This window comes from Equus przewalskii, chromosome 15 (assembly GCF_037783145.1).
Source record: "Equus przewalskii isolate Varuska chromosome 15, EquPr2, whole genome shotgun sequence".
Classification (NCBI taxonomy): Eukaryota; Metazoa; Chordata; class Mammalia; order Perissodactyla; family Equidae; genus Equus; species Equus przewalskii.
In genome coordinates, this window is record NC_091845.1 from 9,128,866 (window position 1) to 9,147,261 (window position 18,396).

The following is an 18,396-nucleotide window of genomic DNA, read 5'->3' on the forward strand; positions in this document are numbered from 1 at the left end:
GGATTAGATGTGCGATGCTCAAGGGCAGGGCTTTGGCCTGAGTGAGCGGGCAAACAGATGGGGAAGATAAGGGAATTAAGTAAGCTTGGGAAGGATGTGTGGGCGAGTGATAAGGGGGAGAATCACGTATCCTATTTTAGGTATGATAAACTGAAATAATAGACTTCCTAATAAATGGTGGCTATCATCACTGTTTCTACCACACACACTTATATAATGACCTCTGCAAGCACACGTGCGCTCTCAGCTTGCGGCTCAGCTCTGCTTGTCGTGTTTTCTTCTTTTCTTCCCTTTACATTTTCCACTCCTCCTACTCCCCCACCCCCAACTCCAGACTACCCCCAGTGACTGCTGGAGGCTCTGGAGATGGGACAGGCAGAAGTTAGAAACCTGAGGCACTCTCTCCGTGCTTCCTGCATGAGCAAACCTCTGCTCGGGTCAGCTCCTTTATCAGTGTGGGGAATTGGGCTCAAAGGAAGCCCCCGCCTTGAGACCCCGAGAGCATGCAGCCCTCTGGGTTCCACTCCTGGTCCTGCAGACCCTCTGGCCTTTCTGTCTCTGTAGCCAGGCAGGCAGACAAGTTACCAGGCAGCGCTACACAGAGCTGGTGTGAGATTCAAAGATGCAACAGAGAGAAGGACAGAGAGCTCCGCATGAGAAGGTGACTCTGAGTCAAGATCTGAATTAATTTGACCCATTTAGCTATGCTGTCATTTTGTATCAACCGTGCCAGAATAGCATGTAAAGACATCTGTCTAGGAGCCAGCTGGGGAAAGCTGACTTGACTGCCCGAGGCCCACTCCCGACAGAAGGCTGGCCCAGCCATGAGGGCTGGAAACATCCAAAGGCCACTGCATCTCCCGGGGGCACCAGCACAGTCTTCTTGAGCCGGGTGCTTACAGAGGGAGCCCTAGTGCATGCGCGTGCTGGGGATCAGCGGGGGAGATGAACCAAGGAGTTTCCTGCCTCTGCTCTTTGATCTTCCATGCTGCCCATGCCCTTAGCAGTGCATCAGCTCTGGTAACAACGGCAACGAATTCTCCTAGAGAGCTAACTATGTGCCAGGACTGGTGCAAGCACTTCATGTACAATAACTCATTGAATCCTCATAACAGCCCACAAGGTGGGTACTATTATTATCATCCCCACTGTACAGATGAGGAAACTGAGGTTTAGAAAGGAGAACTAGCCCAGGGTCACCCAGCTAAAAAGCGGTAAAGCCAGATGTTCTGGCCTCAACTCCATGATGGACAGGTGGATGGCTGGATGGACAGATACAAGATAATCCACAAGGAACAGAGCAGAGGGTGAGTCCACGGATGCTCAGCATAGGGAAGGTGTCTGCAGGCCCCAGAGAGCAGGGGTCACTTTTGTTACTCTTTCGTTCTATTAGAATTTTATATATATAATTTTTATAATGTTAAACATCTTTCTGCTTGCTTTAAAATATAAATACATTAATACCTATATACAATCAGATCAGTTTTCTATCTAGTATGGGCACCTTTTAGGGTACAAGCTATAACACAGGGTAAATAAATTGTAGGTGTAATCCCTGCTCCACCAAGTCTCCTCCACAAACATCACAAGCTGTCTGGTCTTGGGCAAACCCCGTTAAATGCTCTGCAGCTTGCATTTCTTGTCTGGAGCTACCCTACAGGCTAGAGGCACGAGTAATTGTAATCATAATCATAAAAGCTGCTATCAACTGAACCCCTAAGGTGTGTCTGTGCCGTGCTGAGCACTTGCATGTGTTCTTTCTTTTGTAATCTATTGAAGTCTAGTATATTTCTTTCTTTTTTTATTGAGATACAGTTGACATATAACGTATTAGTTTCAGGCGTACAACATAATGATTTGATATTTGTACATATTGTGAAGTGATCACCACAATCAGTTTAGTTAACATCTATCACCACACATAGTTACAGTTTTTTTTTCTCGTGATGAGAACTTTTAAGATCTACTTTCTTAGCAACTTCCAAATATGCAATACAGTATTGTTAACTATAGTCACCATGCTGTCTATTACATTCCCAGGACTTATTTATTCTATAAGTGAAAGTTTACACCTTTTGACTCCTTTCACCCATTTTGCCCACCCTCCACCCTCCACCTCTGGCAACCACCCATCTGTTCTATCTATGAGTTCAGTTTGTTTTTGTTTTTTTTAGATTCCACATATCAGTGAGATCATACAGTATTTGTCTTTCTCTGTCTGACTTATTTCACTTAGCTTAATACCCTCAAGGTCCATCCATATTGTAGCAAATGGTATTCCACTGTGTGTGTGTGTGTGTGTGTGTGTGTGTATACTTATAAATATAAATATATATACCACATCTTCTTTATCTGTTCGTCCATGGGTGGACACTTAGGCTGTTTCCCTATCTTGGCTCTTGTAAATAACACTGCAATGAACAGGGAGTGCAGATATCTTTTCAAGCTAGTGTTTTCATTTCCTGTAAAATGAAATAAATAATAATAAATATCCAGAAGCAGAATTGCTGGATCGTATGGTAGTTCTATTTTTAATTTTTTGAGGAACCACCATAACTGTTGTCCATAGTGGCTGCATCAGGTTACATTCCTGCCAGTGGAACACAAGAATTCTCTTTTCTCCACATCCTCTCCAACACTTTTTATTTCTTGTCTTTTTGATAATAGCCATCCTAGCAGGTGTGAGGTGATAGCTCATTGTGGTTTTGATTTGCGTTTCCCTGGTGATGAGTGATGTTGAGCGCCTTTTCATGTGCTGTTGGCCATCTGTATGTCTTCTTTCATGCATTATCTTTTAATCCTCCTAAAGGCAACTGAGGTGAACAGAGGTTATGTAACCTGCCTCAGGTTGTGCAGACACGAGGGGACAGAGCTGGGCAGTACAAGTGCCTCGAGGGCAAGAGCCATGTCCTTATTGCTTAACCCGGTCAGGGCTTGTCCCTGACCAGAGAAGACTCCTGGTTTGATGAGTGTGCAAAGAAATATGCTTGAGCTCTGGCCCCAGTAAGAATTCTCCCTCCCCCAAAATTAAGCCCATGGATGAGTGTGTTAGTCAGCTCAGGCTGCCATAACAGAATCCCACAGACGGGGCGGCCTCCACAACAGACTTTTATTTCCTCACAGTTCTGGAGGCTGGAAGTCCAAGATTAGGGTGCCATCAGGGTTGGTTTCTGTGAGGCCTCTCCTCCTGGCTGGTAGACAGCTGCCTTCTCACTGTGTCCTCACCTAGCCTCTCCTCTGTGTGCATGCAGAGAAAGGAAGAGGGATCTCTGGTGTCTCTTCCTCTTCTTAAAGGGACACCAGCCCTGTCAGATTAGGGCCCCACCCCATGACCTCCTTTAACCTCAGTGACTTCCGGAACACCTCATCTCCAGACAGCATCATTGGGGGTTGGGGCTTCAACACGTGGACTTGAGTGGGGAGACAGAATTCAGTCCATAACGATGAGCTTTGAAGAGTTCTGGGAACCCTAAAATTTGTCTACAACATTTTGCACGATGGGAGTCCCCATACACCATCTGTTTGACCTCCCAAAAGGTAAGAACACTAAAAGTATAAGTGGACAAAGACGGAAAAGGTTCATGGAGAAATGGAAACAGAACTTGTATCAAGGTGTAGAAGAAAAAGAAATTTTTTATAATATTGTTTTAATGTTTTAAAAAGCAGAGAACGAGAGGGACAGTGGAAATGGGGACCTGGTATGTCAGCCCCACTTTACATTGTGAGAAGTTAGATGGCCTGTCTGCAGTCACAGAGTCCTCCAGGAGCCAGTGTGAGCCTAGAACCCCAGCGTCCTGAGCCCCAGCCCACACTATTTCCACCAGGCTTGCCGTCTGTCCTTCTCCTTAGACGTCAGGGCCATCTGGGCAGGACTCCTGGGCTGCCCTTCTGCTGACCTCGTGGATGCTCTTTCCCTTGCTTTCCTTCCAGAAGTGGAGCAGATCGAGGCCATCGCCAAGTTTGACTACGTGGGGCGGTCACCGCGTGAACTGTCCTTCAAGAAGGGGGCCTCACTGCTCCTGTACCACCGTGCCTCGGAGGACTGGTGGGAGGGTCGTCACAATGGTGTGGATGGACTCATCCCTCATCAGTACATAGTCGTACAGGACATGTGAGTGGGAGCCGGGACGTTCTGTGAAGAATGCTGTAATCGATTAGTGATGTCTAGAATGGGCACAGGAAGGGGAATGCTGGGTTGTATGCCAGCAGTTTGCTGTCCCTGATATAGTTGGCCTTCTGTAAGAATGGGTTATATCTTACTTCTCCTTAAATGGTGATCCGCTTAACAAATAAGCAAGCTACTTATCCTTCAGAGTACACAGAGACAGCATTTGACGCCCTTGGCCCACCGTCCTGACCCATCTGACATCCTCCAGAGTGTTCATCACCCATTATGATTCTCAGTGTCCAGGGGGTCTTGCCATATGCCTCCACTCTCCTGGGCCTTCCCTGTAGCCAGTGGCCAGCGCACTGCCCCTTCCACTGCCCACTATTCTCTTCCCCCATGGTGGCTTTCTCAGAGGATGGGCAGAAACAATCATCCTCTCATTTCCAGATAATAGGGTATTATTTAAAAAAAAATAATTTCAGGCATTAAAAAAAAGTCCTGCATCTCAAATACCTAGGCCTACTGGAAGGCCCAGAAAGTGGACCCCCTCCGTTCTCTGAAAGCCTTTGAAGGTTCCTGCACACACATTCCCTTCGGGCTCTGGTCAGGCTTAGACGGCACTGATTTATGGAGGAAGCTGCCACTAGCTAGACCTCAAGGGAAGGGGACCAAAAGCATAAGTTTTGATGGTAGAAGGGATGGTCTGAAGCCAGAGAAAAGTCCAGGGCCAAGCAAACCCCAAGAGGAATGCCACAGTGGAGGGCCGTCAGCAGCCCTCTCATGTCCCCAAGCCTCTGATGCGCCCCAGGGAGAGGGCACTGGGAGGGAGAGAGCAGTGGGAGGAGGTTGGCAGGACCCCCCAACAAGCTGAAGCCACCTCACAATTGTCGCCCCCCCTGGGTGGGGTGGGGAGGTGTGGTGGGGAGGCACCTTCTTCCTCCCTCACTTAGCCCTAAACTGCTTCTCCTGGAGCCACATGGAGACTCTGAGCCCAGTGCTCAGCTTGCAGGCTCCTCCCCCCATTTCTCCATCACACCCTCCAGCATTTAGCTTGTCCTAGCCTGGAGTAGCCTGGGAGAGAAGAGCAACCTAGCCGAGGGGAAAGGAGAAAGTTGGCATCGGGGTGGTGGCACAGAGGAGGGTCTCCTGCTGGAGAAACTGACCAAGGAGTGTGGCAGGGGGCATGCGTGGTCATAAGCATGCACAGAGTGGAAGGTGGCTCCTCCCGAGCTGTGGGGGTAAATTAAGCATACAGTGTGTGTTGATTCAGCCCCTCAGGCAGGTCTCAAGGAGCCCTGCACATCCTGGGTTCTCTGGAGCAAAGCACTCCTAATTCCCATCTCTCCTTCTCCCCAGGGACGATGCCTTCTCGGACAGCCTGAGCCAAAAGGCTGACAGTGAGGCCAGCAGCGGGCCGCTGCTGGATGACAAGGCCTCCTCCAAAAACGACCTCCAGTCCCCCACAGAGCACATCTCAGATTACGGCTTTGGGGGGGTGATGGGCCGGTAGGAAATGCAGATTCATTTTTTCCTGCTAGTGCCATGCCCTTCCTGTCTGGTTAGGGAGAAGTGAGGGGGCAGGAGGGAGAGCGGGAGGCTGTTGTGGCCCTTTGTTCCCACAGGTGTCAGATGGGGCATACCGGGGTAGGCTGGCTGGAACTGGCCCAAGAATGCCAGGTACAAAACCATCCACCTTGGGGTCTGGGGTAGAGAAGGAGAAGGAAGGACATTTATTGGCAAATCAGTGCTTTCTATTTAAAAAAAATAATAATAAATGGGGGAGAGAGAGAGTTACAAATTGGCAAGTATTTTTGCTCCCTCTCTCTGGTTCTTGCACCTCCTCCACTTTCTGTAGAAGACCTAAGCTGTTATATTTAAGAATTTAGAGCTTGCGGACTCCCTGAAGTGCGCTACATAAACAGAAAACTCACACCCACTCACCAGGGCGGGGGAAATTGACACTCCGCTCACCGCCCTATTTGGTGGGAGCACATTTGCCGATTTCTTCACTCCTCCTGTGTGGGCTGGGCTGTGTCACATGACCTTTCTGCCAGGCAAGGAGCTGCGCTCATCATGCTGCATACAGGTATAGTCCAAAGAATGTGGTTATTAAAAAATAATAAAATAAGGAAAAGAGATGAAAAGAAAAGAAAAAAGAAAAGCTGAGTTTCTCACTACTTTCTTACTCAGATTCTCAAAATGTCATATTCTCTGTTTTTTCGGTGGATAGGTCATGGGATCAACCCACACATACGGGTACTTGCAGAGACAGCCAAAGACCTAGCCGTGATGGGAACGTAGACTCATGAAGCTATTTCAGCAGGAGTCCTCATGCCTCTTTTCACCACATTCTCTTCAGTTCAGGGCACGGCCGTAGATGATGGAATAAGGGGGAAAGTAGAAGGTTGGGTTAGGTAGATGACAGTCACAGGTGACTTCTGGGGGCCATGTCTTCTCCTGCTCACCTTCCTCTCCCTCTTGCCTCCCTCCCCTGCCTTCTTCCTGCCCTTTCTTTCTCAGTACCTCTTCCTCTCCAACACCTATGCTTTGGTCCTGTTGGGGTACCCACAGGCAGTGCTTAGCTTGGCGGGGGCACTGGGAACTGAAGTGCTGCTGACCACGTTGAGCTTGGTCCCCTGGTCACAACCGCTCTGCCCCTCTTCCCCACCCCCTTGCCACTTCCAGCCTTCCCTCCCCTCACAGCTGCCTTAGAATCTTTGGTGACCTCCCTAGGACATAGCAAAATCTCCTGTGGGTAGACCCTCTTGTCTGAAAAGTACTTTCACACCCACTGAACCTCACTCAAAGGTGGGCGAGGACTGGTACACCCATTTAACAGGTTAATAAAATGAGTCTGAAAGAGGACACAGGAAAGTCTGTGACAGAGACAGGATGAGGACTCGCCCTCCTGGTTGACACTCTAGTCCCCTTTTCATTCCACCAGAGCTGCCCTGAAGGGTGAAAGGTGACTGAGTGCACGGAAGGCGTGTCCCATGCAATTTTCACTCTTGAATGACTAGTTTCCCAAGATCTAGAAAAGCCTCCTAGAAATAGCCCTATTGCTGGGGAGATTGGGGGTGGGCGGCAACACTGGACTGTGTTGGGTTCCCAGGCGGGCCCTCCTGTGCTTGCAGGGAGTTAGTAGCTTTCTGGTACAGTCAAGCCTCAACGCTTCAGACCGATTAGAAGCCCTTCAGAATCGTGGCAATGTCTAAACCGCTTAAAAACGTGTCATGAACCCAACTAACCATCCCCTAAGCGTTCCCAGGTTGAAAGCCTCCTGGCCTTGACTTAATCCGTAGACAAGATTCACGGTGTAGTTAGCACCGCTGTCTGCGGCTTGGAGGCAGAAAGCTGCGATGCCATCATGTGCCCAGGGGAAAGGGCCCCGTGCCACCGAGCCAGCGCTCGGCCACGGTTCTCCTGGCGGAATTGCCGAGTCTGGCTGAATTGAGGCTTTACTATACCCGCTCCCTAGACTAGAGTGTAGCGTGTGGCCTGGGGGTTGGCTGACCCGTTCTGGGACTTGCCAGGGTTGACCTCTGCCCCATGCCCCCGCCCCCTGGCTCCTTTGCAGAGTGCGGTTACGATCCGATGGAGCGGCCATCCCCAGGCGCCGAAGCGGGGGCGACACGCACAGCCCGCCCCGGGGCCTGGGCCCCAGCATAGACACGCCACCCCGGGCCGCCGCCTGCCCCAGCAGCCCCCACAAAATCCCGCTCACCCGGGGGAGGATCGAGAGCCCGGAGAAGCGGAGGATGGCGACGTTCGGGAGCGCCGGCAGCATCAACTACCCTGACAAGAAGGCGCTCTCCGAGGGGCACTCGATGAGGTCGACGTGCGGCTCCACCAGGCACAGCAGCCTGGGGGACCACAAGTCCCTGGAGGCTGAGGCCCTGGCAGAAGTAAGGGCCAGCGGGAAGGCAGGCTGGGCTAGCCGAGACCCCCCGAGGGGGCTGCGGGCTGGGAGCCACTTGGCCCTTCACGCCAGGCTCAAGGCTAAGCCGGAAGGCAAGATGGGTGGCGAGCTGGCTTCCCGTCCCACTGTTGACCTCCCTTTGAGGAGTGGAAGCTGGAATGGGTGCAGCCGCTGGCTAGGAATCCTGTAAGGACTGAGGACCCCCAGTCTCCAGGGCTGGAGGGGGCATTTCTTCCCTGTGGGGAGGTGGATGATAGGGATGTGGTAATCGCACGTGTCTCCACAAGATGGCACGATTGAGTTACTCATTCATTCATTGATGTGTTCATTCATTCATTGACAAATATTGACGAGCATCTGTTCTGTGACAATCACTGTGCTAAGCACTGAGTACAATGATGACCTAAAATGGACCCAGGCCTGGCCCAGGTGGAACTTACAGTTTAGAGAAGAGAGGGACCAACCAGTAACCCACACAGCTGTGAAACAGCAGTTGGGTTGGGTGTCTTGAAGGAGTGGCACACAGTATTTTGAGAGCCTAAAATGGGGAGATTGCACGTAGGCCGGGAGAGACTCCCTTGGGGAGGAACCGACCTGAGACCCAGAGGACAAACGGGACTAAATAGCGGAAGCCAGAAGGGAAGACTGTTCCAGGATCTTCTAAAGTGCTTAGAGTTCTTTATTTTCCAAATTTTTCAAAATCTGAATGAGAAATCTGTGATTTTTATACTTGCCAAGAAAACCAAACAAATTTCTTTAACAAATTGTTATGAAGCAATTTGTTTCAACTGTTTAATAATTTGCACAACTGGTTTCATGTGTTTTTGACAGTTCTATCATATTTTCAAAAGCTTCCATTTTTTTTCTCTCTGGAATTTGGGGTGGGGCCCATTGTGTACCCCCTCCCTAATGTTATCTCCCGCTTAAGGTAAAAGAGACAACCAGAACCTTCCCGGCTGTGAGGATTCTGTTGTGGGGAGTGGCATTTGAATCCCTGGTCACAAGGGGAAAGGGAAAAGTTGTGAACTTGGGGGCTGCGTTCTAGAGGAGGCCAGGAAAGTTTCCGAGGGAACATCAACACAGGAACAACTCGCCCAGCAATTGGAGCTCCTGTTCACACCCGTAGGATCTGTGTTGGCCCATGTCCTGATGCCCACTCCTGAGGGATCCCTGAAGATCATTGCCTTGGCGTGGGTCCAGCAGCCAAGCCAGGCAACCTGCTGGTCCCTCCATTCTTGAAGGCCACCCTCTTGGGAAGCATCCCCCTAGCATCTGCCATCACCTGGCAGTTCTACCGCGGGCTCTTTTGGGGAGTGCGCTACCTGAGGCCTGGCCTAGAGTCCTTTACATACAGAATCAAATGCAGTCTAGGCCAGTATTTCCAAAAGGAGGTCCCACAGCAGACTAGTTCCATGGGATGTTAATGGGGAAATAAAGAGTTGTGTGGTCAAGAAGTTTTGGAGGGATGCTGGTCTGACAAAGTTGAATGACTTGTCTGCAAGACTTTTTAGAACCTTTAAATACATTGATGTGCATTATAAATCTCCAAGAAAGAGGACAGGGCATGCCCCATCTCCCAGACTTCTTTGACCTTTATTCACAGAGCATTTTGCAAGACCAGCCCAAAGAAAACGCTTGGGAAATGCTGCATGCGTTTTCCATTTGCAAACATCTACATACTCTCTAATTTGATAGTTGCCATTCAAGAGCTCCTTCACTGACAGAGGTGAAATGGGAAAGCATAGTGAACAATATGTAAATAGCTCAGGGGACACTGGACAGCCTCCTGCCTGCTCAGCATCGGTTTTGATGAGCGCTTGACTTTGCAGGCTACCCGGGGAATGGGGGTGCGGAGAATCCCCAGGAGTAGATGCAGTTACCTGAAATTCTTTGGTCTCAAAATGTCCTTTAGGATTTAGATTTGAACCCAGTTAAAGAGGCTGTTTGGGGAAGCTGCAACATTGCCATCCAGAGTGGGAAGATCTAATTTGGGAGGAGGTGAAAAGTGATCACTTTCCCCACGCTGTCCATCCTCCCCCCAGCGCCTCTCTGCAGCTCCGCGCTGGAGGTTACAGCATCGCCTCTCAGACTAATGCAAGGCTCACGCCTAAACTACTCTGCTGATCTTTCTCTGAGCTTTCTGTCTTTCTGGCTCACACTCTGCCAGGGTAGAGTGGTGGTGGTGGCAGGGATGGTGGCGGAGGGGTGATAATCCCATTTTATTTATTAAAATTTTACCTTTCAGCTCATGCTGGAGTGGAGTGGAGAGAGCACTGATGTCAGTAGGGGACTTCATTTCAGCAGAGTGGGGCGTGGAAAGCAGACTTTATCACTGCAGGGTTGGGATATAGCAAAGATGGGGAGAGGACTGCCATCTCTCTCGTCATGCAGAACCCTCCCCCCCTCCTCCCCCCCCCACAGCTAGTCCTTTTGGATAAAGGCACAAAAGGCCTCATCTTAAAGTGGCCAGTGTTATGGGGCAAAGGATAAGATGTCATGGGGAAGCATAAAAGCTAAGATTAGCCTTTGGCTAATTATTAATAGTTTCTTAAAGCAAAAAATAATAGATTGGGACCCTGACTGTGGCCAGATTAGAGCCTGTCGTGGGGGCCCAGGGCAGGCAGGAGGCCACCTGTAGACAGGAGGAGGAGAGAAGGTGAAAGAGGGCTTGGGGGTGGAAAGGGGCCAGCCAGAGCAGCTCTAGGCTCTAACTCCCTCAGTCTGACCAGACTTTCAGTTTTTCCAGATTTGCCTCAGGGCAGAGAAGCAAGTGTGTCTTAATAGTCATCATTGTCACTGAGGTTGTGCACAGCACCTTCCAGCAGTGGTTTTCAGCGGTGTCCCTCGTTGTCCCCTTGGCGGCCAAGCCTGTGGGCTCTGGCCTGGCTCAGCTCCTCTTGCATCTGTTTGATGTGGAGGCATCCCTGTAAAACCCTGTGTGAACTGAGGACTCGGGCTAAAGGGAGTCTGAAGACCACTGTCTGGCAGTTTCCAAAGCTTCCTCATGTCCATTATCTCATTCCATCTTCACAGTAAACGTGTGGGCTTTCAACAGAGGAACAAAGTATGGTGCAGAACGACTGAGACTTGCCCATGTTCACACAGCCAGCAAGGGGCAGAGGAGTCTTTACGTCCCCAAATCCGCGGGCCCTTTGCCAGAGCCAAGGGCTCCTGGGTTCAATGCTGACTTCCAGCTCCAGCGCCCCCTCCTTGGCTTCAGGGGGAATGGAGGCCTTGAGAATCAGCACAGATGGAAGGAGGAGCCCCGGGCTGACAGGCTCTGCTCCGGGAGGTCCTGGGCCTGCCGTAATCTCTCTGACATTCCAAGTGCTCTCATACTGATGAGCTCTTAAATCTTACAACAGCCCTGGGGATTATGTAGGCAGATGTGGATTTTTGTTACTTTTTAAATTTTCTATTTTTTAAAAAAACAGTTTTCTGATTATAATACAGAGAAGAAAGTAACACTCCATTCTGGGGTGAATACTGTGGACATTCCGATATGTAACCTCCAAATACTTTTTCTATGGGCAAGGACTTTTAAAAAAGTAATAATAGGTAAGGGCATGAACTCTGGAGCCAGGCCACCTGGATTGAGACTTAGGCTATGCTACTAACTAGCTGTGTGACCTTGGGCAAGTTACTTAACCAGTCCAAGCTTCCATTTCCTCATGTGTGTAAGGAGCATAATGGTAGTTCTTACCATCTAAGTGTGAGGATTAAGTGAACTATTAGTGGAAAGGGCTTGAATTGGTGCTCAGTAGTAGCTACTATTGCCATCGTTATTGTCATTGTTATTTGTGAGTGCTTACTGTGTGCCAGGTGCCACGCCAGACTCTTCACAGGGACTGTATCATTTAATACACTCACCAACCCCCTAAGGTCAGTAGTATATTTATCTGTAATTTACAAACGATGATTCTGAGGCTCAGAGAGGTGAGGTGACTTGCCCAAGGTCACATAGTGAGGAAGTGGCAAAGCCGGGATTTGAACCCATGTTTGTCTGGCTCCAGAGCCTGCCTTCCTACCCACTAGCCTAACCTGCCCTTATCCAGTCCACTTGATCTGTAGGCAGTGTGCAGGGGACACCTACGTTGATTTTCCCATTTGGTTATAAGTCACCCTGGGGATTTAATCTCCCTCACAGCCATGAGGCTTGTGGGGAAATCTCCCTAAGAAGCCACAAGCTGGCTAGCAGCTGAGAAAGGACTGGACTCCAGGCCTCCAGAATCGGTGCTGACAAGAGCTCTCTGTGTCCCCAGGACATCGAGAAGACCATGAGCACGGCTCTGCATGAGCTGCGGGAACTCGAGAGGCAGAACACAGTCAAGCAGGCGCCAGATGTGGTGCTGGACACACTGGAGCCCCTGAAGAACCCGCCAGGCCCCATCAGCTCGGAGCCCGCCAGCCCCCTGCACACCATTGTCATCCGTGACCCCGACGCCGCCATGCGCCGCAGCAGCAGCTCCTCCACTGAGATGATGACCACCTTCAAGCCAGCCCTATCTGCCCGCCTGGCCGGCGCCCAGCTGCGCCCGCCCCCCATGCGGCCGGTGCGGCCCGTGGTCCAGCATCGGTCCAGCAGCAGCAGCAGCTCGGGCGTGGGCAGCCCAGCTGTGACGCCCACCGAGAAGATGTTCCCCAACAGCTCAGCCGACAAGTCGGGCACCATGTGACCTGCAGGATGGGCGGCACCGCCCTGCCCGCTGTGGCTCGCCATGGCCAAGGGTGGCCTCTGTGACCTCCACGTCCTTCCCAGTGCTCAAGGCCTTGTCAAGCAGAGACCAGAAGGTCAGCCTGGGAGCACGTGTGTGCAGAGCTTAGGCCGGGCACTGGCCGCAGCTCACGTTCAGCCATGTGAATCCCACAGCCCTCGCGAGTGTAAACAGACGCGCAGAGGAGCGCAGGAGCAAGCTAAGCGGCCCAACCAGAGCGTTTCCTAAGATTGTGGCAAGATGTTCAATGGCTTCGCCTGCATATCGTCACTGGAAAATTCTTCTCTCGACATTCTCTCTACGTACATACGTACGTGTATATATATGTGTGTGCATATATACACGTATGTATGTGTGTATGTGTCTGTAGGTGTGTGTATATATATATTTATGCATCTATATACATATACTAGATCTGGACACACATACTAAGTGTATATAGGATCTCCTTTTTCTTTTTCTGAAACTTAGATTTACCTCAGACCCATGCCACCAAACATCTCCCGCTGAGTTATTTGGTGGGATCTGCAGGGACTTTTCTGGGAGAACTCAGAGGCCCACAGTAACTGCGAATGAAGCAATATACCACTAACCTGCAGAAAAACAAAACAGTCTCCCACTGTCTCCAGAAGCCGTGGCCTTCCAGAACAGTCTGCCCTTACAGGAAGGGTGGGGCAGGCGGTACCCCAAGCAGGCTGCCCCTAGAGGTGGGGAACCCTTCACAGAACCCCCCCACCCCCTCCACCCCAGAGACCCTGCCTTTCCACCCGGAGGCCAAGGGCCAACTGTACCCCCAAAGGCACGGGGAGGACGTTGGCGAGAAGACCCCTGGCCACAGCATTCTTGTGTTTGTATGTGGAAAAAGGGGATAGTAACCCCCTAAGCCCCATTGTAGCACAGTATTGTGTGTGGTTGGGAAAAAGGAAAAATCAACACAGTGGTGTGGAACACTTCCGAACCTAGAAACGCTGTAGGAATAAATGTGGTAACTATAGAGGTTTAACTTATACCATTTTCAAAATATTTAAGTTTTTATTTTCCTCTTTCTACTAATTATCCTGTGTCAGATCTGGAACTAAACAGGCAAGGAGGCTTTGGGTCACATCATTTTAATTTAAAATCAGGCCGTGACGCACTTGGCTGGTGCCTCTTGCATGAAGCGCATGGGCCCTAAGTGCCCAGCTCAGACCAGGGGCCCAGGAGGGGCGCCCCTTGGCACTTTCCAACCTAGAGAACACGTCCGTTGAGTTTATGCAAGTGAAATAGCTTCCCTCTCTCCCTTCCCTCCCCTTCCACTCGCCTCCTCCAGAGCATTTAGTGTAATTGAAAATACGGTGATAGAATTGGGGTGCATGATGTTCAAGTATTTTGCCTCTTGGCTGGGAAAAGACCTTCCGGAACCCTTGTTTGATTCCATTTTAATGTTTTGATTCCCACTTCCTCTTTCGATCTCTTCATTTCCCAGAGCTGGGCTGTTTCTGGATAATGGGACACAGGTGGATCAGATTCTAACAGGACCACTTTTACCCGCTCCCCTCGTGCCAAGCCAAAGGCTTCCTTCTTATTGTTCTCCAGCTTCCTCTCTTTCTCTCCCTCGAGGCCTCTGAGTGTGTCTCCATGGCTGTGGTTTGGAGTCAAAAGTTCTGTGTCTGAGTCCCAGCCCCCCACCTTAGGTGCTCTGGGACTGTGGCCATGTCACTCCACCTCATTGAGCCTCAGTGTCCTGCTCCATAAAATGAAGAGAATAAAGATAAAATGTGAGCAAGCTGTGTAAACTGGAAAGCAGTGTGCCAACACTATTGTTCTTTTTATTATCATTAGTAGGGTAAGTCTTTTAGATCAAAAACCATCCAGGACCTTCCTTTTGAAACCTCCTAATAGCAATGGAGAAGTGGGCAGTGGAATTTTCCTACCAGCTTCTAACATCCCTGAAGCACAGCCCTACAGATATATCACCTATTGACGCTTGAAATGCCATCATTCCCATTTCAACCCATTGGATTAAGTTTTGCCCTCTCCTCTGGTCCTCCATAAAAAGGTAAACATACCCCAGAGGGAGGGACTGTTAAGTCACTAGTATCTGGGCGTGTAGGAGTGGTAAGCCATTCTGCCTTGTCTGAAGGACTGGCATTGAGAGCACACAGCGGAAGGAAGGACCAAGAAAGGGCACAGAAAGAGAACGCCAGGGAGAGGCCAATGACAAACTTGACCCTCCTTGTTTTGCCTAGAACGAACCGTTCTCTTTTAGCTCCTGGAAATGAAAGCACCTCGGAAACAGCTAGGAGCCCTCTGCCTTGGAGCCCATAAAGGTATCCCCGTTTTACAGCTTAGGAAAGAAAGCTAGACCTTGGGATATGCTATGACTTGCCCAAGATTTAATAGATAGCTGAGAGTGGGGCTGTGTCAGGCTCGTAAAGTCATTTACTTGCAAGGACACTCTGCTGTCCAGCCAGGTCACAAGACATCTCATTTCTACCCCAGAGATATGCCCAGACCTTAAAAGCAGTAGCCTGCTGCGTAAAATGTGACCTGCTCTGCCATGACTACCAGAGGAAAAGTGACAATCTGAGTTGACAGATCTGTCTCCTGATATGCATAACACCAGTCAGACCGTGTGGATTTTCCTCTCAATTGACTAACTTTGTTTTTTCTTGCTGAAGTGGACCTGCCTTTCACTGAATGACCTCAAGGCAGAGCCTTGGCTGTTTTCTTTAAGCACTTATTTTTCCATTGGGAAACGGCTGGTGAGTTCACATCTAGGGAAGCTCACCCCCCACTCATCCAGCCCCAAATCTGAGCCTTGACGCAGAACCAAATGGAAAAATCCTTTCCTGTGCCCCTCCTCCCACTTCCTCATCTGGCTCTCTGCATGTCACCCTCCACAAGCACCGGGTCCCATCCAGTCTCTGAGCATTGGCATCCTCTTCCTGACTCCTGCCTGTGTTAGTCCACTATATATTGCTGTATTTGCTTAAATGCTGGAAAGTAACTGTTAAAATGTGAAACTGTAATTTTTAAAAAGGCTACAGTTAAATTTTAGCCAATGCCACTCACCAAATCTTTGCACCTAGTAGATAGATCAATGTAAAAAACAAATACCAGAAACCTAACTGTACAGTGAGTGTGGGGGAAATGTAGTAACCTAGTTAGTAGTCCTCAATATAACCAATTGTACAAGGGGCAGTGGTGTTTACCTACTTGTCCATCACCATTACTGAAAGCTGTACTGATCAGTTCGTTGATAACGGGCATTTTTTTTTTTTTTTTTTTTTTTTACTTCACAGAATGAGTTCTTTTCTTAACCTTCAACTTACCCTGAGGTCAAGCCTTTTGTCTTTATGTGTAACCGATGTTCAGTCTATTTTTAGGAATGAACCAGCAAGATGTTCATTTAAAACTGACCAAAGACAATTCATTCCTGGTCTAGTTTCCTGGGCCTCGGGGCCCAGCTGCCGCTAAAGACCTTTCTGGGATAAAATTGAGAACAAGCTGTGCTTCCTACCCCACGCCCCCGTCCCCCTTTATTCCCTGTTCCTCTTAAAGAGCTGCTCTGAGCTGTGGGATTCTATGAAAAATTCTTGCCTTTCCTTGTTTTCAGTGCTAACGATTTCTCACCTTGAAGCGCCTTTTGAACCCCAGACAGAGCGCATAACTGGAGGGAATTGTAAGCTTGGGAAGTAGACTTGGGAGTCTTTTCTCTGAGGTCACCAGGCCAAGGGGCAGGAGAGAAATGGATTCCCAAGGGACGAAAGGTTTCTATTCAACAAAGAAATCTGAGTGGGAAGAGACACAGGGAAATGGAGCCATCCTTTGGCCATGGCTGGAACCAGCAGTTCAGAGATCTGCCTTATAAACACTTCAGAACTGGTTTGTGGTACGCGGAGGGGAGCCAGTGTGGGGAAGGGCCTTTGCGTGGGGCTTCCTTCCCTGGTCGAGGCCCTTGGAGTGCCTTGTTGGGTATCTTTCTTTCTCATTCAGGAGGCATGAATGCGGAGGACTTCCTATGACCTGGTGGTTACCTGGCGCCCAGCGCACGTACACGGCTGGTGGAAAACCACAAGGACTAATGTAATGGTTCTTCCTCTCAGTCTTTCTGTTCTTAACTTTCCACACATCCAGATGGTTCCACACCAGAGCAAATGCCTCATTCTCCCGAGAAAGCCAGAAAGAAGAATGGCTGGCTCCCAACCACGGTGGGGGCCCTGTGGGGCTTGTGGGGACGGGCAGGGAGGAAAAGGCAGGAAGGGGTGAGCCGAGGTGTTGCTTAGCCGATTTTCTGCTGTGCAGAGCTAATGCTGACGTTTCATGTCAACTTCCCCGGTTCTCTGGGGACTCCTCTCTTCTGAGCAGCCATGTAGAGAATTCCCCACGTACCCAGAGCTGCCCAGGGGAGTGGAGAGAAGGACTTTGCTGTCAGGTCGGAGTCCTCCTGGCCTCTCTGAGGTTGATCTGCCAGTGTCCTGCTGTCCCACCCTCTGGGACTGGCCGAATGGCCAGCGCTGCCCCTTGCTGACACCTCCTTTCTGTGTGAACTGTCCCAGGCAAATAACAAAGCTGTTCCTTGAACCAGTACAACCAGAGTGCACTTTGCCTTCCTTAGACGGAAGTAGATTCTGGCTAGAGTTTCCGCTCAGGCTCTAGTCCCCGGCGGTGTGGCTGTTTACACGGTTTGGCATTAGGTTCGGTTCTGATTGCTTCAGAGTGGCTGGTCTCTTTCGTTTCCTTCGGTTTCCTTCCTCCCCAAACTGTGTCAGGAAAAAACAAACTGAAACCACCCTAGGAAATTGCTGGTTGCCTGTCCCCCCGTGATGATCAGTGTTGCCCTCTCCCAGATCCTGTTTCTCCACCCAACGCCCGTCCTCTAGAGTGTCTGACTGGATCCTCTGTCGCGTATTCTGATGGTGCCTGCTGGTTTGACGTGGAGCTATCCTGTGAAATAAAACAGCTTAACTTTTCTCAAACGTGCTCCGGTGGCGTTTTGAAAGTGTGAGGTGGCACCTCGGGGGTGGGGAGGTCCCAGGGCACTCTTCCTCCCCTCCAGCCCACACCGTCTGAGTGCCTCCCCCAGGAACCGTCCCCGAAACGTCCTTTAGCTCAGATCCAACAAGGCGGACGCCAAGGCTCCAAGGAGGACTGCTCCAACCGTGGAGCTAATTGAAGAAGGTAACTGCGGGGTGCCTGCTGGGAAAGCAGGCGCTGGAAATGTCAAAGCAGAGGAAGCGGGGAAGGAGCTGTCGTCTGCAGAGACTGCCTTCAAAAGTCCAAGACACACCACCAGAGGCCACAGCACACTGATCTCCGATGTGAAGGCACGCACAACATCTTAGCATTCACTGTCTACACACATGATACAGCCCCTTGGGGTTTTTTTTTTTTTTACCTATGTTTGTGTGTGTGTGTGTGTGAAGTATTTATTGATCACTTACTTCTGTCCCAGGCACGACTTTAAGCCCTTTACATGCATTTTCTCATCAAATTCTCAAAATAGCCATTGAAGGGAAGTACCCTTCTTAAATACCATTCTGCAGATGAGGAAACTGAGGCTCTGAGAGGGTACGTGGCTCCCCCAAGGTAAAGTTGGGACGTGCAGGAGCCAGAATTTGAGCCCAGTAAAGCTATGCTCTTTACAGGTTGGTTGTACGGGCTGTCTCTGA

The 18,396-nt window shown here is 50.0% G+C and overlaps 1 protein-coding gene across 10 annotated transcripts in view; it reads left to right on the forward strand.

The window, feature by feature from the left end:
• Window positions 1–17,703, forward strand: part of SRGAP3 (SLIT-ROBO Rho GTPase activating protein 3) — a 245,826-nt gene extending 228,123 nt beyond the window's left edge. For 7 of the 10 annotated variants that reach the window (XM_070576653.1, XM_070576655.1, XM_070576656.1 and 4 more), the window contains 4 exons: window positions 3,931–4,111; window positions 5,465–5,614; window positions 7,686–8,013; window positions 12,290–17,703. In XM_070576653.1, coding sequence (XP_070432754.1) covers window positions 3,931–4,111; window positions 5,465–5,614; window positions 7,686–8,013; window positions 12,290–12,703 — 1,073 coding nt within the window. In that variant the 3' untranslated portion in view covers window positions 12,704–17,703. The remainder of the gene's footprint in view (window positions 1–3,930; window positions 4,112–5,464; window positions 5,615–7,685; window positions 8,014–12,289) is intronic. The other 3 variants (XR_011527372.1, XM_070576661.1, XM_070576662.1) reach the window with 1 other exon arrangement.
• Window positions 17,704–18,396: the final 693 nt, after the last annotated feature.